This window comes from Dromaius novaehollandiae, chromosome 1 (assembly GCF_036370855.1).
Source record: "Dromaius novaehollandiae isolate bDroNov1 chromosome 1, bDroNov1.hap1, whole genome shotgun sequence".
Taxonomy (NCBI): domain Eukaryota; kingdom Metazoa; phylum Chordata; class Aves; order Casuariiformes; family Dromaiidae; genus Dromaius; species Dromaius novaehollandiae.
Genome location: NC_088098.1, coordinates 153791370 through 153816866, shown reverse-complemented (window position 1 = coordinate 153816866; position 25497 = coordinate 153791370). Strand labels below are relative to the sequence as shown.

Below are 25497 nucleotides of genomic sequence, written 5' to 3'. Positions count from 1 at the left end.
TGTTTATTCTACAATAATGTGTTACAATTCATCTGAAAAAAGCACAGGAGCATAATCAATCCATAGTTCACTGAAAGTATTCACTAAAGTTATTTTCTTGTCAGATTTCCTGCTCTAACTGGTAAAAAAGGGCAAGAGGACTTCTTTCCCCTGTATGACAGATAATGTGACTGGATTGCTATAGATGGAGTTGGATAATAATTCTTTAAAATATCTTTTAAAGAAAAAGTTTGAGTTTCTCAGTTGTTTATAAAAGAAAGATTTTTTTTCATCCTCTCTGTGATTCCCACAGGTACCTTTCTCAAAATGGTACTCATATTTTTGATGGAGCAAGGCATTTCTGTCTTGTTTTTAATTCATAACTATTAAAAGCTGTGGTGAATTTACCTGCATAAAACTGTGACACTCTGTTACAAATGTCCCTTTGGTGAGCTCCTTAAATTTATCACAGATGTCAGGGAAATTTGTGGCTTCCAAAATAAAAGCTTGGTGTTGCTTAATTAAGGTTAAGGCCACGCGAAAGATGATCTTTGACCCCTCATAGAATAAACAATCCCATATACGGAGCACAGTCTGCAAGAAAAGAGAGAATGCAGATTACAGCTTCTTGATTTCCAGTTGGTAATTATTAATTATAAATGAAATAATGATCACACATGTATATTAAAACAGCCTAATGTCCTCTATTACCTCTATGGGAAGAATGTCGATAAACAAGCATATGAACCAGCGTGACACCACTAGGGTCCACATGACTCCATGTCTCTCCATCAAGTCTGCCACAGCTGGAACTTTCATCTTCACAAGTTCTCCAAGAACCTCCTGATCAGTCTTCAGGCCCATCATTGCAGGACTGTAATAATCTTGGAGAGAAGAAACCAAAATTCAGTAATAAACATACATGATTTTCCACAAAATTGGAAAGAATGTCCTGGACACCTGAGTATATAAAGTCGTTTGAAGCTGATGAATCCCAAGCCCAGTTGAAATAAATTAAATCATGAAATGAAGATGCCTGCATTGCAGCCACACGGCACTTCTGTTTCAGCCATGGCTGAGCCCTCGATACAGAATATTACATCATTCATACCTACCAAACTACTCTCTCCCTCTCCCCTTCCAACTTTTTTATAGCAGTTCATCTTCCTTACTAAGTAAAGATAATATAGGTAGTTTTTAAAGATAAAATTATGACTATCTTACTAATATTTAAACAGTTCAATGCATACATACATCCCTTCCATGTGGGTGTCTGCCCTGCACACCTGCCAGTCTGCACAGTACCCAGACAATTAACAAAAATAAAGCCTTCAGACTGGGCCCAGTCACAAACTTGAAACCTGAACTTCTGTGAGCGTCAACTCTCCAGGGGGAAGCCAAACCCCACTTCTTTTGGGGCATGACCTAACCACTAAGTTACACTCCTCCTCTCATTTCTCTGATCCAAGGAAATTCCCGTTTTCACACAATAATTTCAACAGGAAGCGAATGACAGGTCCCCAGGTGGAAGCTCTTCCCGTTTAAAGAATTTATCTGAGAGACAGCGGTGGAAATCGGACCTCTGTCTCCTACACAGCAGGTCCTGTCCTAAACCATTAAAACCAATATCAAGAAAAAGGGAGCACACTAAGGCTGTTACTCCAGAGCCTATGCCTACCAGACTGGGTATGACAGTCAGGGGAAGCATTTTCCTTATCAAGGTGCAGGCTGAACACTGAGTGTCTCAGTTCAATAAACAAGTAGTTCTGGACATAACACTTAGGGGAAGAAAAATACTATTCTGGTGTGTAGCAACTCCAGGTGCCCCAGGAGGAGACAAGAATTACACAGGTGCTTAGGGAACCCATAATTTGGGTTTAGATGTCCACAGAAACATTTAAGTTGGACTTGATGGCTCCAGTCCTGGGAAGCTATCCTTGAGGGCTCATTAGTGCTGTGCCAACAAGACCTGAATTAACAACATTATTTACTGAAAGAAATAACTGGTAACACAAGCACCTTTCTATGTCTCCCCTTCCTTCTCCTCTGACTCTAGAGAGTTGCAATTCAGGTTTCTCTGAGCAGGTCTCTGCTGAGATTCCCAGACATACACAGCACAGACATGGTTCACATGAAGGCGAAGGAATCAGAAAGATCAAAGTCCTCTTCTCTGAAATAATTTAATAAAACCTCCCAGTGCCACAAATATGTCCAAGATGTCCAAATTATGCATAACATACATTTATAACATTTTAATCCTTATAATGAAATCACCAGAGCAGTTCAATACTTCACTCTTTTCTCTGTAGACGGTTTTACTGAGCAGTCTACAACCCCATTAGCCATTTGCTCTATATTTCTCCTATTCAAATTGCAGAATGTCTACATGTCTAAGTTTTCATGGTATTAAGGGGCCTCACATTCAACATTTAGGAATCTAGCTTTTTGCTCGTGATCCTTAGTTTCCTTGCTCCCACTAAATAATGGTAAGTAAAACTCCTCTAAGAACAGAAGAGTCACTGCTGATACATTCTTTAAACTATTTGGTCTTAGACTTGCTCGTGGGAAAGCTCTGAGAACTAGAGCACAAATAATCCCATGAAAAAACATACTGCAAACAAATGGAGAGTTACACCATGAAAGTTACACATACGTAAACTTCTTTATGTCACCACTGGAGAGTGCCCTCAGGAGGAAGGATAGCCCACATGCTCTCTGCTCTGCGCTGCTGCAATCATCTGAAATGCTGAAATCAACGGTGGCTGCTATTTTTAATTTGTACAGCCAAGTGAATGCCAGGATCCCAAGGAGAAGTCAACCAGACACCCCCGGCTTTTGGAGAACTGGTGACTAACGTTAACAGCCAGACAACTTAGACGACTGCTTTGAATTACTGAAGCAGTGAGCAGCAGGGCAGCCTCAGTGTAAATTAAAATTACTTTTGAGTTTGTTACATTGTACCGCCAAACAGAAAGGAAAAAGACTGGATTCATTTATCTGGGGCAGCCTCCTGGTGTTCCCAGTGCAGCAGCAGCAGCTCCCAGGCACCCTGATAAGCAGAACTGGAGTGTGCAGCCCAGAGCAGTGAGGCAGCGAGCAGCAGCTCTGCTGCAAAACAAGAGGCAAGAGTGATTAATGATCTTATGCCGACACCAATAACCAAGTGGCAATTTTTTTCTGGGATATTAGGGGCTAGTTCACAACAGAAATCAGTTGCATTAAAACAATCGGTATCCAAGCCATTTTTAATACATAATTATATATATATATATTTTAATGTATATACTATACATATACATACACACACACACAATTATGTATAGTCTATATATACACACATATATTTACATATGAAAATAAATGTAAATATAAAAATATGTAATAACTCCTCAAATTAGGAAAGCAGCATTTCCAGTCCTTTGGAAACATTCCTGCAGGAACCCTGTATTCGTGCAAAAGGTACTCACAGGCATTTTAGAAACTAATTTATAAGGGATAGCCCAGGGGAAAACACAGATCTGACATTCAGGCTCTGACATCAGTGTTTGGAGGGAAGCGTCACCCACCAGAGGAGCCTGGCCCCGGCTGGCAGCCAGCGCTGAGCCGCAGCACCTGTGGCTGCACCCTCCGAGGGGACTTGCAGCAATCGTCGAGGTACACAGGGTTAGCCAGAAACACCCACATTAGTCAGAAGAGGATCAAGCCACCTCTCCTGGCCTATGTCTGCTCTCAGCAGTGAAAATGATTTTGCAACTTGTTTCAGTGCCTAAATGCTTCCTAACCCACACTGCTCTTTATTTTGCTCTTATTTGCTAGTGTTGACTGATCCAGAAGCCTTCTGTAAACGTCCCTTCAGCAAAATTTTTGCAGTTCTGTCTCTTATCCCTTTTGCAAACTCTTCACCATGTGCCTTATTTTCCTAATCTTCTATAATTGGCTGCTCTGCCCAGAATCTCTCTCCAAAGTCAAAATATCTGTGTTTATAAACAAGTCTACACAAGTTTTACCCGCCCCCACACCACAAAGCTGTTTTGCACAAAATACTGGGATGAACCACTCACCTACCACCAAAATACGTTATGATCCTTCCATATTTTAATTTTATGTTACAAAATATTTGAAGTGTCTCCCGAACTTGCATTATCCAGATTTAATTACCCTATTCATTGTTTTTCCCTTTCAATACTCTACCAAAACACTGAGCAGTTAATGACCCAGAACAGACTTGAGTCAGTATCTCCTCCCAATTTGTCACACTCGCTAATCAAAAAAATGGATAACTACAAATCAAATGCTGGCTAATTATATCAAGTGTCTATTGATCTAGGTTGGTTGACAAGAATGTCCTCTGACAATATATTACCCCCTAAAAGACTCACAGCCACATTGCTTCCTTTTATGTCTGAATTATCAAATGGAAGTGATAAGAGTTAGGTGACCATATGCTACAAATTATTTTTCACATCTTCTTCTGGATGGCAACAAATTAAATAGCATATCATTAAATTCTAGGGATTTGCCTAGATGAAAATTAAATTTCCCTATATGAAACTCCCCATGTCCAAGCTCTTTGGTAAACTGCTCTTAGGCTTCACTTATTTTCCTCGCAGCTTTCCTTTGTCTGTTAAAAAACCACGTGCACCTACTTTGCCTATTTTATCACTTCCAGTGCCTGCCTATGACTTTTAGACGCCTCGTTCCACTCTCGGGCATTTCTATACTTAGCAAAGGGTGATGTAGGCAGTGCCACATGCGATTCACCCTGTGGAGTACCCGTTCCTGCCCAAAGTCTTATCCTCGACAGCGGTGCACTCCCGCGACTGCTGAAATCAGCAGTGCTTCCTCTGGCAGTCAAGCAGCAAAAAGGAAGAAAACAGCTTCATAAAGCACCAGATATTTTATTGTGACTGTACAATAAACATTTAATAAAGATGAACAGACTGGGGGACTTTTTTTCCTGGTTTAAAAGACTTATTATTACAGCATTGACCGTGGCATGCCATCACTGCACTTGAAACCTATCCTAGCTCAGGATCTGGGAAAAAGTCCTTCTTTAAAATACATTTCACTGTCTCCCTATCACCGTAATTAGCACCTCTCTGAACCCTACCAGTAATGTGTTCAGGACTAAGATAAAACTGTCTGCTTGTGCACCAGAGCAGTAATGAGATTTGCAGGAAATAAGGATAAAGATTGTAAGGACTGTATGACCTTGTTCTCAGTTACAAATAGATTAAGAGGTACCAAAAATAAAAGTTTAAGAAGCCATACTCTTATAGCCTTAAATTACCTTTACAAGTCAGAGCTGCAGTAGTTAAAAAAGAATCCTTCAAGTCAGTTGTGCATATGTCAGGATTAAATATAAATACTCCTACTAGAAGTAGTGTGAATTCTTAGTAGTACAAAAATACACTAGACAAGACCTTAGCTCTGCTGCCTATCTTCCAGCATTTCTGACTATTATTTTAAGAGCCTATATAACCTGGCACAAACTGAGTGACACATCCCATAGGTCCAATCTATTTAAGCAAACTCAAAAATTGAGAATTAGCTGCATTATCTTTTCTCACAGTCAGAAACAATTTGAAGTATTTTGTTCGTGACAAAGTGTTTATAACACCCATGACAGCCAAGGAAAAACACAGGGTGTTAGGAGGCTGAGTTCACTGAAAAGTGACCTCTGAAGTGTGATGTGCAACTTCCGTCACACCTGCTGACTGCACACAACAGGTACACACAAGTGAAGAACTACGCATTTACTGTGCAGTCACAAAACTGACACTATGTCTAGCTTCCTGAGGCAGCAGTCTTCCATTTTTAAAGTTTTTTCTCTCTTCTCCAGAAAAAGCAAAAATGGTTCATGTTCACACCAGTATGCAATGCTCGAAACTGGCTCCTCGCTGTAGGCGCACGGTGCTCTTTGAAGTTAGACTTTACCGGAATCCAGAACAAGAAAACAGATATAAACAGAGCTAGATGCTGAAAAACCAAAGCAAGGGCTGCCATAAACTGAAACTGGCTGACTTAATGAAAAGCAATCGATTCCACATTTTATGTCAAAACAGAAACAGATCCCACCACACACTTCCATGGAAAAAACGCTTTGCAGTAAGTCTTTGCTATAAAAACTTACCTGTTTGCATGTTACTGAACACAGGGATCTATTATTTTAAATAACCATGGCAGCACAGAGATTTCCTTTCCAAAAAGTTACGCTAGCATTAACTGAAGTTATGAACTGCACGCAAGAAACACGGAAGCAGTTTCATCATTTTAGTTGTATCAGAAGTCAAACGTGGTTATGACAGTGGTACCTTCACACCTCCAGAGAGTCCAAATCCCATTTACACTATTCCTATGCTATTTACTGAGTCACATCTTTCTCCTCATGGGTGACTCTCAGCATACTTTGTCCAAGAAGGCAGAGCAACGTCTGCTCCTCCATTACTACCATGGGAGCAGTCCAAAAAGGTGCAGTAGTTCTTGTAAGAACCTACATCATGAGCCTGACATAAAAAGCTGGACAACATATGTTTGGGAGGAAATCAGAAAAATCACAACAGGAAAAAGAGAAAAACCCAGAGTACTGCCAACTCTTTTTGCAGTATCTGGCCAAAGTGACCTCTGCAGATATCCTGGCCAAAGTGATATCCTGCAGATATGTGGCTAAATGGCAAGCTCAACTCTTACTATGTTATTTTTAAAACATAAGTTTCTAACACTCCAGGGAACTAAATAAAATGCAAAACAGGTTCAAGTCACAATTCTTTTCTCTTTATCAAACCAAGCTGACCCTGAATTTCTGTTCTGTGGTACTGAACTCGAACCAGAACCAACAGTAACCATCTCATTCACAACTTCACACAGCTTTAAAAAACTGTAAGCAGCACAAGTCATTTTGGATGGGAGAAATACCTTTTAAAAAAACAAAAACAATCAATCTCCCTCACCCCCAAGAGTAAGCCTTCTATGGGTGTTCATGGGTTGCGATACTGAAATCACACAAGCCAATTAATCATTTCCCCCAAACCAGGATGATACGATATCAAACACTGGATGTGAGCGACAGACTTGCATAAGGTTGTAGACAAATACTAATGCCGAGCTCAAAAAGCCCACAAGTTTTCCCTGTTTTAATATTTCATTTAACAATTAACGTTACGAGGGAAAAGAATAACACAATTTTCCAAACATCCTAAAAATTACTACAGATCAAATGTTAGAAGCTTCCTTCGCGTTACCCTAAAACTAATGTCAATAGGAGCAACATTTTTAATTATGTAAGATTTTGAGAAATGGTTTAATATTAACATCTTCTCGGCATGCGCAATCAGGTAGTGTTTTATCGTTCCTGCAGAATCCCATCTGACTGTATTCATCTGTTGCTTCTGACCCCAAACGTACAACGGTGACGCTGGGGGGAAGAAGCAGCCTTTTGGTTTCCCATTTGCATTTCACACAGCACAGTGGGATTCGGAGCACATGTCCCAGTAGCTGCCAACTGGAAATGGGAGAGGGATGCTTGTTAATTATAAAGACAACAGAAAGAAAGGCAAAGATAATATTCTCCCAGTCATTACATCAGACACAGATGAAATGCAAGGAAGCAAAGACTCCATGCCTAACATCCCAGGTACAGAGAAATAAAATCAGGTTGGTGGCATTAACCAACAAAAGCACAAATGCAATTTTCAGACATTCAAGCTATGGAGAATGAAAACACATTAGATCTTTTTTTCATACTTAATAGCTGTTATACGCTGTTCAATTCAGCCACGTGCATTATTAGAGACTAGCCTAGATTACGGGTACCAAAGCACTCTCAGGTTGCATACTGTTCTAAGCAAAATGCTGTTGGCCAATTTTCCTTTTTTCCCTCCTCCCCCTTCGTAATAACACTGGAATTGCTCCTTTCATAAACACTATGTTTTTCCATGATACCAGTGAGCTGATAGACATTAACTGACACAGTTTATTCACTGCTCAGCTGTTTCCAAACAGCCTGGTCTGACTCCAGCCAAGATACCATATGAATTGCACCAGCCTAAAGAGTTGCACGCTTTAGAGTAAGCCTACAATTTACTGGCTGTTGATGGTATCAGAATCAAGGGTTTTAATTCACAAAACACTTTTACAGACTTTTAATTTGAATTTCCTCAAATGGAGGGGGATTCACAAATAAACACAGAAAACTACTCCAACTATTTATCATGCCTGTAAAGGAGACAAAAATTCTTTTATGAACTTACAATCATATAGCGAGTCTTAATGACTGATGACTTCAGCGGAATAAGGACTCTTGGATCTCTCGCTTTTTTAATTCCTATATAGGATTAGGAAGAATGGCTATTTTATCAGTTCACTGATAAAATAATTGAGATCATTGATCACTGAGAAAAATATTCTTAACACCACAGCACAAAATAAAGCACTGTGATTTATCTCACACCTAAAAATAAGCCCACAACATTATATTTTCTTCAATTCTTTATAACAATGCTATAGTCACGCCATGGGAACTTCCCAGTATATTACTTCAAAGACGTTGTCAGAAGCAGGAGGCTTAAAATAGAAAGCTGAACAGACACATACGGCTCTAGCCTGATATCTGGAGAAGGAAACCAAACCAACCCTTCAGTCTGAAGAGAAAGGGAATGAAATCCCCAATCCTCTTCCTTCAAGCTTGAGGAAGCTAACAAGAGAATTAATTTTAATTTTGAAGCAACAAGTTTTAAACTATAAGAGGCATGATGAGAATTCTCCACTTGCCATAAATTGAAAACTCAGTAAAATATTCAAGTCTTCTAAATATAAAACAACACATAAGACAACCAGTGCATGTCCTATACAAACCTGGACTTTGCAAGCATCTCTCTGAAACTAAACTGCCAGTGACTTCTTGTACATTTAGGAAGACTAAATTTACCACTGTATGGCACAATTTTCTTCATATTATTTCCTTTACTCCCAAAGCACGTATCCTTCCACGAACACATTCTTTACATAGCCAGCTATGTTGCATATGCATTACACTACAACATATTTTGAAACAATATCAAAGCCTCCTGTTGGCACTTCTTCATAATTTGCCGTATTAAACAAAAATAAAATACTTTGATAATGCATCTGAGCAATTCAAAATAAACAAGTTTGCATTATCTTAAGTCGCAAATGTGATATATACAGATTAAGCAGGTCTTGGCTCAGGAAAAGCCAGTGCAATCCTTGGATATACTAACCACTGAGGGAGAGAGTATGTCATCGCTGTGTCTGACATTAGCAAAACTGAGGTTAGCAAACTGCATCCAATCCTGATACTCACATTTAAGGTAAGAAGTTGAAAAACTGGAAAGAAGGTGAAGGAATGAGTTACAAACAGTACTTGAAAACTTGAGCTCTGTAAGGAACTTTTCTATCTGCTTAGTTTATCTAAGGAAAACAAAAAACAAACTTGACCATTTCATAGAGAAAACATCCTAGTCCTTATGGACTTTCAGTCTAGTAAAGAAAGACTTAGAAAGAAGCAACCGCTACAAGTTAGGACTAGGCAAATTCCAGTAAAAAGTATGGCAAACATTTTTAATAAACAAGTGTGTGGTTACCGGGAGTTGCGGTAAGGGCTCTCCTTCAGACCAAGTCTGTGGCCTTTCCCAAAGTTAATCTCTAGCCAAATGGGTCTGCTGCAGAGGGAATAGGAGAAAATTCGACAGCTTGCTACGCTGTCTTCTTGTACAGCAAATCGAATTGCATGTCCAAGTTTGATTTATGAGCCTTGGTATTTAACACAGGGATTACTTTGAGTATATGAACACATTTTCTAGGATTTTACAAGGTAAAATACAAAAGTGTGTGCTAAGATTTAAATCGAGCACCTACAATGCCATTATATATTTGTCAGCAATTACATTGTGCTCACTGCTGTCCAAATAAGCTGCTCGGGAAGGCTGCATTACAGAAATTGTAACTGAACCTGCAGAGCCGCAAAGAAGGATCAGACCAGCAGCACAGAACTGCAGAGCCTCTGAAGCTACTGTGAAAGACCTTCAGCTACACACTCAGTCCTGTTCATGCTGGTTTTAAAGGACCTATTACAATTCAGTAGACACTAGCACTGACTGACTATTTGAAGGTCAAAAAATATATGCTATAAGGAATGAGATAAGCTATTGACTTTAGCTATACCTCTACTGCTTTAGTTAGGTAGTTAAAACAGCACAATCCCTTTAACATGGAGACAGCTCAGTCAAAACAATGGTGTTTTAATACCACGTGTGCACACTAGTGCTTTCATAACTAGAACCATTAGCTAAAAACAAACAAGCAACCTTCCCCCTACATGGCTATCACAGTAAAACACAAAGCACAAATTAAACAAGCCTTGTGCTGTACGCTAAGGCTTGGCCAGTACTTGGTTTTTACGCATCCAAAAAGGGGAACTCTATCCCCACACCTTCATTTCTATGTTTCTGCCTCTCTGGCTACTTTTCTCCCTTGTAAGCAGCCAGGGAATTCTACCTCTCATCCATCCTACCTGAATTAATATCTATTCGAAAAGCTTATTTTGCTGGTGGCTTTTGGAAAAGTCATGATTTACTCGGGAGACAGAAGGCAAATACCACTGCTTGCACAGATAGCCAAAGGCTGCGGTCCCTTCCACAGTAGTACCATAGACGGCCTAGTGAAAATACCTCAAAGTTCAAGATAATGAAATTTTATTAACACAAGGCTTGCCTGCCAGAAGGAAAGGGCACTTGGGTGGAATAAATCATTTAGGTCCTGCCTCCACTATAAATACAGCCATGTCAAGAAATGCAGTATTCCTCAGCATTGTTAAACAGCATGGCTCTTTCTGCTGCATAGCCAAAATTTAGCATATTCCACACCAGCTTAAGGCCAAGAATGTGTATATTCTTGTCATATACAAGATACTCTTGTTTTAGGCAAACTGCAGTGCTTCTATCAAGCTGCCTAATGCTGGCATACTAAACACTGAGGTTGTTCTTTTATTAATGAGACTTGTGATCTGTGGGAAAAGGGAGGGTTTAAGATACATATAGGAAATAACATTATTCCAAAAGTATAAATACACTTAACACTGTAAGTGGAAAAATATCAGTTACTAATCTTCTGCTTGCTCAAGTCTCCAAAATCCTCCAGCAGTTGAGATTTATAAGTAATAAGCATTTCAGGCTTATCAAGGTTTCTAAACATATGCACACGATGACCCTACATTCCACCTTCAGCTTAGCAGGACACTGCACGCTTAACTCCTAGATAAATACGACCGACCTCCAACGTTCAAAGATGAATGCTTCCATCGTGGCTGCTGGCTAACCCTAAAGCATGGCAGGGTCCCATATTTCAAAACTCCTGATTATTCAGCCTCTGAGCGAAGCGTGCCTCTCCCTGGCGGGAGATGTGCTGTTGCGTTTCAGAGTTATGTGCTGCCACAGCTGTATGGGAAACCACAGAGGAAATCTCAAAGGAGGAGCGAGAGCTTTGCCGGCGAACAGCCCTGGAGACGGGTGCTACCGAGCAAGGAAGATACACAAGCAGCCCAGAACTGTTTAATCTGTTGAAATTTTCTGGGATATTCACACAGTAAAAGACTGTCATTTGATTTCTTTGTTGTCTAACCTGTGCTGGAAAGCTTGGTTAGCAATAACTACTTTTGCAAACATAACATCATAGCCTCGCATGGAGTTTTCCTCACCAAAGGCATGGGCCTGTGGTGCTCAAGTTTCCCTGTAAAAGGACATGCTTTTCACCACATTGCAGTCCCCTTCACAGGCTGAAAATTCAGCTCAACATTATTACTATTCAGGTCTAGCAGTTTCTCTTGCCTGTGCAGCTGAACAAAATGCTCCATGTGAATCAAATTTCCACTCCCCTTCGGAGACGGAGGTCTGAAAAGACACAGCTGCTTAGCCAGCTCTGCATTCAGAGTTTCCAGAGCAATCCATCAAGGTATTAAAATAAATTTAGCCACAAGAAGAAAATAAATACATGCTTAATTGCAACTAAAAGCAAGCAGTCTAAATGGAAACATTTTATAGATAGTATTCTATATTTCTCAAGTTACTGTTCCCTTGAAACCTGGAAGTCTATATGATGGACTTGAAAGAATGTTATAACATTAATCAGTGGAAAGACAATGAGGTACAAGACTTGGATACATAATCAAGTTATTTTTCAGTTCAGATATTCACACGTTTCTTACTGTGCTGTATCTTCTACACAACAATACCTGCAACTCTATGGCTGATACAACTGAAAACCACAGAGCTCAAAAACAGAAACGAATTAGTTATCAATTATCTGAATATGCAGAGATTTGTCTTAACTGGGAGTTGCTTAGCTACACACCAAAGTGGAATCTTGCATTGCACCTTTTGTCCTTGCAGATAATGCTGGTTAGTTCATCTTAACCTACCAGTTTGTGACTATTTCATCATTCAAAACTCTGTTCTTACTTTTAATTATTGATAAACAACCAGGCAGCACACAAGGGTAAAAAAAAGAGGTTAAAAAATACCAGGCTGAAGGAAGGTTGCTAGACTGATCCTTGAGGAGTGCTCATAGGCTCAACCTAATTTAAGATTTTTATCAATAACCTTGGAGAAAAAAGGAAGAGCTGATATTTGTAAATGCTGAGGGGTACTGTCCCACATCAACACCCAGGGGACAATGGCGTAACACAGTGAAAGGACTGGATTATCTCGAGGATTGCAGTAAGAGAGATACGGCGATATTTAATAATATGAGGATAAGAATGTGCAAATACAGTTCAGCAAAAAGGTGTTAGGAATTCCTATAAATGGTGGGGGAAAAAAACTTCTGTTGACAATGACAGAGGAGCAACATATCACAGAGGAGCAACACAGGTACTATCACTGAGATCACAAACGAAAAGCAGAGTGCCTCCAGGAAAAGCAAATGAGATCCCACCGTTTCTATCTCAAATAAAACACTCCCAGCTGTGGCATGAGAGAAATAATGACACTGTGCAAGGCACTAGCAAAATTCCCACTGGAGAGATTAAAAAAAAAAAAAAAAAAAAAAAAAGAGGTAAAGAGGTGCCATTTTGATCACATGGTCAAAAAAAAATCAGTTCAAATGGGAACAAGCACACAAAATAATTACTAGGCTAAAAAGGGAACAGAGACCTAAATAGAAGAGAAGAGTTTGACTGAAGCAGCATAGTGATACAAAAAGACTGAGAAATGATGTGACTGTATCCTACAAATACATGAAGGGTAAACAAAAGGGAGAGGGAGACTTCGTGCAAAAGGATAGCGTTGGCACAAGAATAAAAGGATATAAAACCGGCCATGAACAGGCTAGTCCAGAAATCTGAAGACCACTTTTAACCATTGGAAGAGTCAGATTCTATAACAGGTTTTCAGTAAGAGTAAATAACACCAGACGACTAATCCAATTATAGCTCTACAAACACTGCTGCTTTCAGACTGAGAACTGCTGCAGTGAAAGGGGAGGCGGGGGGAATTACTCTGTTGTGTTTAGGCATACCTGCAATGCTAATGTGAATTCAAATTAGTCCTCAATCTTTCTTCTCCTAAACTCAGCCTTTAATCACAAATACGCAAAACATGGCAAATACACCCCTTAAATTACATACCAAATTACCAAAGTTAAAAGTTGCCTCCTACCTGACACTTTTTAAAGCAAAAACCCCAGTATTTCTCAACAGAACAAGCAGACACCAGAGCTATGCAAAACGCTGTACAGAAACTGCACAGAAACTGCAAAGACACATTCACTCTAAGTTTGAGTTGAATCAGTATTGGTTCTTCTGAGAAACACTCTCTGCACCAGTCATCTACTTTGAGTGAACCTGGGAATAAACAGCTCTTGGTAACATCCAAAACTTCAGTCAAACAAACAATTCTGTTCCCCCTTGCTGTGTTTAAATGAGATAAGCTCCTAAACCCTCCAAAGCCTTAGCTGAGCAGCTGACAGACACAACGGGCAGTAGGTTATGGACTTGTCTTCCGCAGACACGTGAATGTTTCTAGCTTCACTCAGCTATACTGAACAGCACTGCATTTGGGCAGATGAATGGAGGACGTACAACTCCATATACCAACAGATCAGTTTAGTTTCTGCCAGCTTGCTGTAACAGCTGCCCTAACCCCATCTGGGTGTAACAGAACAATTCAGCCAGGAAACATGTATTTATGTGGTCCCATTCCCAAGCTGTCCCTTTCATCATACCCTATAGCACACACTACCATCCAGATCTAAAAAACAGTGCAACCAGGGAGGTGAGCAGTAGTCTAGCAGGTCCTTCTCTACCCTTCCTTCCCCTGAAAGCTGCCACTAATGCTCCCACCTGTCAAATTCTACATTTTCCAATAGATGGCATTGACGGTTGGGCTGGCTCATTGCATCTGCTGATCACACTGTTAGTATGCCAGTACCAGAATGGCTCTTTAGTTAGATTAATGTGTGTGAGCAGGGGGAAGGAAGCATTCATAAGGACACTGCAGTGGGCAGAGAAAGGTTTTCTATCTATTGTCCTAAATCACCATTGATTTAACTGTCAGTGACAGAACACACTCAAAAAGGAGGACATGACCTGGAGGCATATCTGTTGTGATGAAAGGGGAAAACATGTAGATTAAAATGCAAACAGATCAAGAAAAGAATATTAGCAATGAAAGCACCTCTCCCATCTTTGTTCTGCTCTGGGATCACTGCTTTATTGGTGTCTCCTATCATATTCCTGGAAGCAGAAGTGCCAAATCCAAGACACCTCTACCAGTCCTGCTCCCCAGTAAGATACCGACATAGGAAGAAACTTACCCAACAGCTACAGGTAGGGAGGGAGAAATAGGTTACATAATAACATCCTTATGAACCACTGAATCAAGGCTAAAATCTGATTGTAAAACACACAGGCTTTATCTGTGTGCTGTAAAATCCAGGACCCTAGAAAAAATTCAGCCCGTGAAATTGCATTTTACCACCTAAAACTTTTAAAAATGGAGATGAATGCAAAGAGAAAATAAAAGCCAAGCTCCTATGTACAAACACAACTGTATAAATTTTTAGCATACCAGGCAATATTCTTCCAATAAGAGCATCTAACAACCAAAAGGACTCCTCTTCTTTCTTTGTAATAAGAATCAAGTATCCAGCTATGAAATTCATGCCCTGAAATACAAATAAAAGTTTTAAGATGCATGCAATTAAGAGTTATAAGATAAGTGTTTCTGGCTTATTTCTTTTGATTAGCCCTCTGAAGTATTACCTGCCCAAGAATTTTGTAATACCAAAAGCAATTGGCCTCGAAAGACACTAAGGGCTAAATTACCACAGTTCTACAAAGAGGGTATATTAGTAAATTAGGTAAAATCTAGTAATAAAGGCCACCAACTGAGTAAGCTGTTAAACCTGCAGGATGACAGCTAACAAGAATTATTAACAAAGCCTATAGAGACAAAATTAAAAGAAAATACATCGCAGTAGTCTGTAACTTACTTTTTTTTTTTTTTTTTTTAATTCTGAAGTCCTGTCCTGATATAACTAATGACTGGTTTGACCAGCACCAAAACACAGGTATCTTAAATGTGCACCACAAACATAACACACCTGCAGGTGGACAGTGCAGCTGCAAAAGGCGAATGCCTGATCCAAATGCTCTTTAGCAAAAAGTTACAGTGCCAGCAGATTTTAAGAGCTGCTGCTGCTTAGCTCTTCAAATGGTTGTGAATACATCATTTGTTTCCATTAGTACCTATAGTAGTCCATATGCTAGTCAATGACTCTGGCCACTATAGCTCCTGCCTTTCAGTGTAAAAATGGAAGGGAAACAGCCGGGGGGGGGGGGGGGGGGGCCTACAAAAAATGTGAAAAGTAGTCAAGTCATACCTAGTCAAATCCTGATTGTACAGTTTACCTAAACTTTGCTGAGGCTCTCTGACTAGAGAAATGACATGCAGAATGCAGAGGCTGCAAATTGGTATTCCCTATAAGCATATTGCTTCAGTCTCAGAAAAGCACTTGTTTCTCATATCCACCATAGCACTGCGAAGTTATAGCAGTATTGCTAACTTACATGCACAATGTTTCATTTTCCTTGGGTTTCTCAGCTTGAGAGAATTTTTTTAAAGCGTGTTTTTCCTCATCATAAACAAGATGACAACCACAATAACATAACAACAGATCCGCACGACAATACACAAAAGCTGCCTCTGAAGTGCAAGCTCTCCCCAGAGTCTTCGTAAGCTAACAGAAAGTCGCCTTTAAATATTTACAGGCCATGAAGGCTGGTACGGGTTATGCTGCCTTCTTCGGTTTCATCTCTTTCTTTGGCCTCTTCCCTGTCCTCTCTCCCTCTGAGCTCCGCTTCCCTAGCACTGCCTATAGCCACAGGCAACAATACTGTCTCCCTGTCTCCTGAAGTGCTGCCAACTATGGCTTGGGTAAGACGACCGCTACCAAAACTCCCTGACCTTGGGAGTCGCTGGAAGCTGCAAATTTCTCTCTAAACTGAAATCTCCGATCTTGCATTCAACGGATTTTACCTGCCTGCCTTGCCACAGCAGGTCCTGCAACACCCCCAGCAGACTGGAATACTGGGACATTGCCTCTTCCCTGAGGTTTCATTTTTGAGCATTGAGTCACTTCAGCAGCTGTTACAGAAGTTGCTTGGATCTATCCTGCATGGCCTTACAGGGTGCTTGGCCTTCTGGCTGGGAAGGCAACTATTTGTTTCTATACTGACAGTTGGCTTGGTAATTGCATCCATGGTGACAAGAGACTATTTGGCACTTCACATGGCAAGCACAAAAAGCTACTTCTTTTGCATATATTCACAGGACGCTGAATTTCACTGGTTACACTAGGGTGAGCAAACCCTACCGCCGTCACAGCGTGACAATGCAAAGCCTAACACACTCCCAGCTGGGGGGCTTGCATGCCAGTAAGCAGCGCAAATGCACGAGCATTATGAAAATGCTGCCTTGGAGAGTCTTTGGTTGGTAAAAGCTCTGCAAAACGCTAAAAAGTCTATCCTTTACTTTGAATTTTCTAGCATTCATAGGATCTCTCTCATTATGCAGGAGGCATTGCAGTATCTAGCTTGACAAAGTTTGCTGCTTCACTGGCAGAAAAGGTGATTTCCTGAAACACTCCCTGATTTATGATGTGCCCTGGAAAGCAGGTGCTGGCCTTTGGCTTATGTTCTAACTATTTAGCCACAAAAGATAACATTCATCCTCTGAGGAGACCAGAGGTGAAAAGAACTCGCGCAGGGCTTTTCTAGCCTACTTCTTTCATCCCCATTTGAGGTCTGTTCATAATGCCAAATTAAAATGGAAGCATCAGCCCACTGAGTAAACAAATGACAAACCGAAACTTTTTAATAACAATTGGACATTATTTTGGGTAGAAGCTAGCATGGTTTAGAAACTGTGTATATGTTTGTGGGTCAAATTACCTATATACAAGGCTGAGCCTTGCAAAACAGTGTTTACAATTTGACCCTGTTATTCTCAAAAGATTAAACAGATTACATTTTAATAAATATATTGAAAATAACAAAACTGAAAAAAAACCCAAGCATCTTTTGCTTTCATATTTCAAAGAATCTCTGTACTAAAATTGGTTGGTACGCACAAAAAGAATTTGCTTAAACAACTTCAAGCAAGGTTTCAGTCCCCACAAGTATCCTACTATCCAGGTTTCAATAAACATAATTCATATTCTTTTAACTCTGGGACAGATGTATTTACTGCACTAACTTCCTTGACTGGCACAAGGTAAAGGTTAGCGCATGTATCTTTGGTGAGAAAAGGGAGGAGAGAGGGGGGGGCTTTATAAATGAATTGAAAACAGACTTGCTCACATCAGTTCCTGCTTCTTCATGATCCACAAAATGGCCTTTTTCTTTCCTGACTGACTGCCATGAATCAACTAGTATCTTCTCTGCATCCCCAGAGGAAACTTTACAGTATTTGGAAATGACAACAGGAGCTTTTTTGAGGTGCCATCTAAGCAGCACCAGGTTGAATTTCAAATGATTTCTCTTCCTACTTGACTGTCAAGACTTTGAGATGTCACCAAATAAATGCTACCAACATCCTCCACTCCGCAAACATTCCCCCCACCAAGCGAGCTAAAATCCTGGGTGATGTCACATGAGCACTGGTTTTCCTGTACTTCAAGAAATGTTCCAGTGAAAACAAAGGAAACTGAGATATGATAATCACTTATACATAACAAGGGCTATTTTGGGAAAGATGGACGGGTGAGGAAAGAAGAAAGACAAGCTCACTCTCCCCCTCCACACAGCAACCAACCTTGGTACGTATATCCACAAAAAAAAGTTTATTTTGCAGTTAACGAATGGAATCAAACCCAATAAAGTAAGCTATACAAAGACCCTGGAGAAACTCATGAGGCCACTTGAACGTGCGTAAAGTGATTAACTTATTTCTGTTTTTAAAATGTCACTAGGGGAGAAAAAGTTTATGCATCTGTCTCTGTCCTCCTACATCAGCTTTACCATCTAAAACTGTACGTTCAAATGGAAAAAAACAATTACCATTGGTGAAAGACAGCACTGTTCAAAAACCACTGGTTACATACCTGACAGTATCCGACTGCTTTATTATGATGCCCATATGCTACCAACACATTGTAGAGCGTGTGCTGCAAACAGGGATCAGCAGTTTTGCGGAATTTTACATTATCTGGAAATGTTCTATTCATGTCTAGAGAAAAGGAAAAGAGAAGACCAAAATTAAGAGCCATTGCCTCCTTCAACTTCCAAACAAATCTTTACAGCTTTCCTGAGGTACAGCTGAAACTTCACTAGAGCTCACTAAACTGTGGTTTTGATGGATGAATTTCAAGAAGAAACAACTTGACCTCTTTTATTGGCTAAAAGAGCATCTTACATTCAAAGATAATCTATTCCTAGAAAGACTAATCCTATTAGGGTACAGAAATCAATTTTAAGCAGGACTAAAGAGACTCTCCGGCAGATTGGACTTTCTCAAGGTCCATTTGTAAAGGGTTAAATGACAGTAAACCAGCCATTTAGACTGATCGAAACAACACATACCGAATTTATTTAGCCAAGTGGCAAGACATAAGCTGCAGCTCTGCGAAAGCATATTCTCTTAACAAATCAGGTGAGCTTTCAACTGACCTATCCTTTAGTGAACTCCTACAGAGTAGTACTGAACAGTTTAAAAGAAGTCCTGTTCCTGCAACTAATCACACCCACTTGAAACCACAGTATTTTTTCAAAGATTTTTTTTTCCAGGATGTGATTGTGGGACAACCTGTTTCTTCATTTGTACAAGATCACAGAGAAGGAGATTTATTTTTGAAGTCCACGTAGCAATACACATCCCATACACTTCATGCTCAATCCTAAACCAAGCAAGACTACGCAATTATTGATGTTCCAAAGGAGTCATTTCTTCTAGACCAAACATGAAAGAGCAGGACTTGCCTCTCCTGACTTAAAGGTCTAAAAATTAGACATACAAGTTTGAGCTAGTCACCCAAAACCTCCTTCAGTTGTTGGAAAGAAATAGGCAGAGTTAAATTGGCCTGTTTCACTCCATGAAGAGGAAACCCAAGGTGAAGAGGAAACCCAAGGAAACCCTGACTTGGACATCTGATTTTTAGAAGTCTAGGGCAAAGGAGAAAAATTCCATTCAAAAGCAACTGTACTTCGAAAATTTTCAAGACCTAAGACTTATTAATGAAATAAGAACAGTTATTTTGGTTATATTTAACAACATAAAAACTTTGGGTCAAAGTAAAAAAATCAGTAACAGCACTACTATACAGATGTTTATGTTCTGAGAGATAGCGGTTCTTATCAGCTTTTTCTGTGTAAAGGAAGAAGTCTGTTCCATCTTTGACACAAAGCTGAGCTGTAAGCAACTAAGAAAGCCCCTCAAAATCATGAGGCATTACACAGTCATCATACTAATCACCATCCTTCCTTTTTAAGTCAATAGATCACTTACAGAAATGGGAGGGCAGAAAAGTGTTTCAATTCACATCTCATGTGACTTGAAAGAAAAACACAAGGAAAAAGACAGTTTCTAAAAGGACTTGAACACCAGCCAGATAGTTATAGGCTAAATTTGTTTTGTTTCCTCTTAGTAGGAAGAGCAGCATAGTATTTGCATAATCAGGATAATTTGTTGTTTAATAAAGTATATGCTGAATGTTACAGGAAAGATTAATGCTGACATTTCAGTTATGGCTCTTCCCTTCAGCTATGCAGAATAATGGTTGTAGGGGAAGCAGGAAAGTCCATCATGTACACAGCAAAGGCCAATCAAACTGAACTCATCTTCAACTTCACAACCCAAGGCAGACCTGCAGTTAAGAGTATCAGCATCAGTCTGCTTTCTGATTACAGAGCATGTTTTCCTGTAAAGGTTGGGGAAATCTGTCCTAAATTTTGAACTTCTCTTCACATTTAGTAACAGTATTTCGGTCTGGGAGGAGGAGCTTTAACAAAAGGTGAAGGGCATGGTATTACAAGACTGCTTGTGCCAAATTAGTATTTTGAGTGCACCAAGGGCAGGCGGTCTCCCTTCCTCTCCATGCTACCACTTCTGCACCCGCTTGCATGTTTTCCCCCTCCCGCCAGCTCTGACGCTCCTCTGATAACAAAGTTATTGCACTATGCCAGCACACAGAGTGATAGGTTTTACCAGTGCTATTAGGCAACTGCCAGAGATGACTTGAGGCAAACAGTAGGAGCAGGCAAGAGAAGTCGTTCTTCTGGCTGGAGCATTTCCCCCCTCCTTGCGCTCTCACAGCGGAGACATCCAAACACCTCCTTCTCCCCTCTCCATGCAGCCCATCCCCTGACCTACTTACCATTAACCTACTTCACTTCTGATAGATGTTAGTGTTCCAAAACAACACGGGGTAGTGCAGGTTGAAAATTTAAAAAATCAGAATAAGTTGTGCATAGAAACAAAAATAAGAAAACAGCATGGTAATTTATGCTGCAAGATAAGCCCCCAAACTCTGCATCTTGTGGTTGTGTGCAGATCTGTTGACTTTAACCAAATGATGTATAGGAGCATGGGATCAGGAAGGAGGAAGGCCACAGAAGGAAAAGACTAGCTACTTCTTCGCTGTAAATTCAGATTAAATCTCAGTAGCATTTTTTCTACATGACCCTTCGGTAATGTGAGAGGGCAGTGTAATGCTTCTGTGAAACATAAAAATGATGATGGCTCTGCAATCCCTTTCCTCTTGATTTCTCTCTGCACAGCATCCTAGAGAAGACTTGTTTCTTTCCCTTCACCAGACTGCAACATTTTTACCTCTTATTCAGCAATAAAAATTTGGGCAGAAATCCACATTATCCTCAGTTCAAGAAACAGACATCTATTTTGCTACCTGGAATCAGAATTGCAGATGTTATTTCTGGAGCAAAGAAATTTAAATGTGCACTCTGGAAAATTGATGTTTTCATATCAGCCTTGTGCTTTTCAAATCCAGAGTATTTCAGCAGGCATGCCCATAAGTCAGTCTCCTTCATCTTCCTATTCCACCCTTTCTGTATGTATCTTCATATCGAGGTGCCTCCCCACTCCCAGACGTAATGCCCAGTAAATTACCCAAGTAGTTTAATAATTAGCATGTAGTACTCCGCTTTTGTTTGTTCATCTAGTTACTGCTGTATCTGTAATTTGCTTCTGCTCAGAAAAGTCTCCAGTCACACAAAATGATTTTTTTACTCAGTAAAGAGCAGAATCTGCTTTAAAATAAACAAACAACCCCCCCACCTCAACTGCCAGCTACAAACACTCAAAAACTCAAGTGCTGACCTCCAGAACAATGAGATTAGGTTATCAATAACAAGTTGTGAAAATAATACATTTAAGGTTTTTTAAAATTTGTCTTATGATTGGATGTTCAGGACTCATCTTCAAGCTTTTCCCTGCAGCAATTAGAACTACAAACTTATTTAAGATTGCCATCAACTCAGACTATAGAAACCGAAGCCGGGGAAAAATAAAAAACCACCCAAAAAACAGCAGTTAAATGTCAGTTTTGATGAAGGGTCCAGTTCAACAGCTTGCAGCAATCAAGAAAGCAAACAGTGTTAGGAAATCTTACAAAAGGACATGAGAACAATTCTGCCACTGCATAAATTTGACAAGCACCCTGTGTCTTAACTACTGCATAAATTCTGGTCCCCTTCATCTCCCAGAGGTGATATCAGAACTGGACAAATACAGAGAATGGCAACAAGGAAGACCATAGGTATGAAACAGCTACCACACACACAAAGACAAGGTGGACTACAGCTCCCTGGTTTGGAAGGAGATGCTTATGAGTGAGATAGGACAAAAGTCTGCAAAATCATGAGTGGTGCAGAGAAGGTGAAAAAGGAGCAACCGGGGTTTTTTTTGTGAGCTTTTTCCCATCCGGTGCTATTAAATACAAACATGCTGCATTTTACTCAGGAATTCCCCAAGCCACAGATAACTGGAGAATAAGAAAATATTCTGAGGAAGTATCACTATACACTTTCCTCCTTCAGTTCTTCCTTTGGTTTATTTGGCAGAGAGAAGCCTAGGCGAGGTGACTGCTTGGATATGACCTGATATAGATTTTCTTACACAGAGCCAAAAGAGCTGACACTGCTCTTCCCCTTGCTCTCTCATAGTTAAATGCCCTAAACTCATGTTAAAATTCCCAACCTTCAGTAACAGTTTAACCCCTTCAGAGAAATTTATTAATGCTTTGATAGTCAAATTCTCACCGTCCCCAGTGAAGGGCCAATGGCTATTGTTTGAATTACATTTCTCAAATTATTATAAACTAAACTAAAACCCTACTACTACTATCCAGTCTGCACAGCTAGATCCTTAAGCCAGTGGTCACGAGATACTGTACAGGCTCAGGGGACTGACTCAAATACCAGGTCCCAAATTTCTCAGCAGGTACAACTCCTCTTCATGCAATGCAAAAGGCAAAATGTGGATATTAGCTGTGTGTGTATGTGATGTGTATGTGGCAGAATGTACATACACAGGCATACTTATTTTGAAGTTCAATGGCCTGGTGTAAGGTGGACTCATGCAAGGATGCTATAACACCCAGCTGTTTGTAACCAGCACGTAGCCTTCGCATTAGGAGGAGAGCACATTTGGTCTTGCCAGCATCACTTGTCCTACTAAATTTTACTATAATAGGACATGAACAACAAAGCCCAGTAGAAATGTATTCCCTTCTAAACTTAAAAAAACTTCGCTATGAAAATTTCCATCAAAATTTAGAGACTTGTATTCTTTAAGCATTTTGTTCAAGAGTAAGAAGTCCTCTCCCTCCTCCATTTCTCTAAAAAAACCCAAAAAACAAAACAAAAAACAGAGTATATTGAAACATCAGGTGCTGTATAAAACACAAGGACAGCAATAAAGTCCATCACTTAAAAAATCAGCAAGTTAAAGAGCAAAAACAGTGAAAGGCCTGTTTAGATTTATTTAACTGAGACTTCTGTTGCTACTACTAGTCAGACTTAAAAAAAAAAAATGAGACCATTTGTCTGCACAGTTTACCTGCCCTTTTTAACTGCTACCCCATTAAAGACATTCCCGTATTGAAAATAAGTTTCAAATGTAAATAAAAATTGTTTAGAACTTCTGGGTGTGTAAAAGAAAGAGGAAACACTGGCTCTTATGCAAGCTTTAAACTGAATTTGAAAGAATGCCTTTGGTTGACCCTGTCCCCCTCCCCAGAAAAAAGAAAGCGTGGCCGATGTTTTCTTGTTTTGAAACGCAGTGTTGTACTAGAGCATTACTTTACAGCTAGACTATAGGACTAAATAAAACAGTTACCTGAAAATTTTGAAAACTGCAGATACACAAAAGTGAATGGCAGCAAGATTCCACATCTTGATTTATTTTACTGTTAATACCAACCACAGTGATGGGAAAACAACACAGGCAGAAATGCACTGAACATTAAACAAAAATTTACACTGAAATGGTACTTAGCTAAAGCCCAGTAAAAATTTGCACAGTTAACAGAGGCACTAAGTTTTACTATACATAAAATTTGTGTTCACCTTAAGCATTTGTTCTCTCATTCTATCCCTCATGTGTTCACGGTGTGTCTCCCTTTCTGAAGGGAAATTTCCTATCACTCTGAAGTCTTAGGCCCTCTCTTTATTTCAGTTTCTTCCTCCAAAAAAGACCTCCAACCTATTTCTCTTTCATCCCTTCCCTCACTTATTCCTTGTTAGTTTTCTCATCCATGCAGTAGCTCTTCCAAAACTTCATTCCCTCCACAATTCACATCTTCTTCCATTATTTTTCTTCCTGCACAGAATTATTTTATTTCATGGTATGACCTGTGTGAAAATCCACCTGCTGTCTGGATATGATCCTTGACGTTACTGTCTAGAACTGGAGAGGAAATTGTTTGCAAAACCCTCTTGCAGTACTTGTACTCTGACAGAGTCTGCTCCTTCTCTAGGTCATTAGCAAGGCTTTGGAAATTCATCTTAGTAGTTCCCTCTGTATTCATAAAATCAGAGCTCTGCTGTTCCTATATCAGAGCAGGGCATGTGCCTGAAGATCTCTGACTAGTCTTCCTATTAGCAGGAGCATGGAAGTTTATGTTCCAAAATATCTTACTAAGGCGTGCAATCCCTAAAGCCCACATTGTTGCTGCTGTTTGGCTCGAGGGGAAAAAAAAACAAACTTGATCTAAACCAAAAAATATTCAGAGTTCGGATGATTATACAACTCAAACTAAAATTAGTCAAGCCCTACATTCAAGCACTCAGCTTTTTCAAGAGGAAAAAGATGACAACAACTGCACCTGCCTTCTTAATGAAACAACCGCAACATTGTGCTGGCCCCAAGCACAGTCACACCTCTGACTCTCAAATTAGGCAACTAAGCCAATATTAACTTCTCTACAAAAGCTCTGCTACAGCAAGTTGAAAAGTTTCAGGACAAATATACGCTACATCAAACCTTTCCTACTTGCTTGTCCTTCCCTATTGCCTCTTTTAAAAACACCTAGCAGGCTGAGGTTTGGTTGCCCCTAACACCTGTCACCAATGCTGGCCACTAGCCAACGTTCACATACAGAGAGCAAGAAATTGGACAAGTAGAGGAGGGTTGTTTCATCTCCTATGCTTCCCCTCTTTCAGGGATTTACATTTAGTGGTTAGGACTTCATGAGTCAGAGGTTACACCCATATCACTATGATAGTCCAGAGTAGATTTCCCCACCCTTCAATTTGTCAAATTCCTTTTGAACGGGTTTATATTTTGGCCTCTGCAGCACCCTCCAGCAACAAGTGCCACAGTTCAGCGACGCTTTGTTCTAAACCTGCAGCAAAGCAAATTTCGTTCAGTGCCCTTGGTTCTTATGTTACAAGAAACAACTAACATTTACTCCCAATTTACCCTGTTTACAGCATTTATAATCTATATACCTCTTTTAGCAGCTTTTCCTCAGCCGTCTCCTTCCCATGCT

At 40.0% G+C, this 25497-nt stretch overlaps 1 protein-coding gene across 3 annotated transcripts in view; it reads right to left on the bottom strand.

The window, feature by feature from the left end:
• Positions 1 to 25497, bottom strand: part of GRTP1 (growth hormone regulated TBC protein 1) — a 35572-nt gene that overhangs the window by 1514 nt on the left and 8561 nt on the right. For all 3 annotated transcript variants that reach the window (XM_064503779.1, XM_064503784.1, XM_026096935.2), the window contains 4 exons: positions 18595 to 18719; positions 15060 to 15156; positions 691 to 863; positions 388 to 573 (listed from right to left, as the gene is read on the bottom strand). In XM_064503779.1, the coding sequence (XP_064359849.1) occupies positions 388 to 573; positions 691 to 863; positions 15060 to 15156; positions 18595 to 18719 (581 nt within the window). The remainder of the gene's footprint in view (positions 1 to 387; positions 574 to 690; positions 864 to 15059; positions 15157 to 18594; positions 18720 to 25497) is intronic.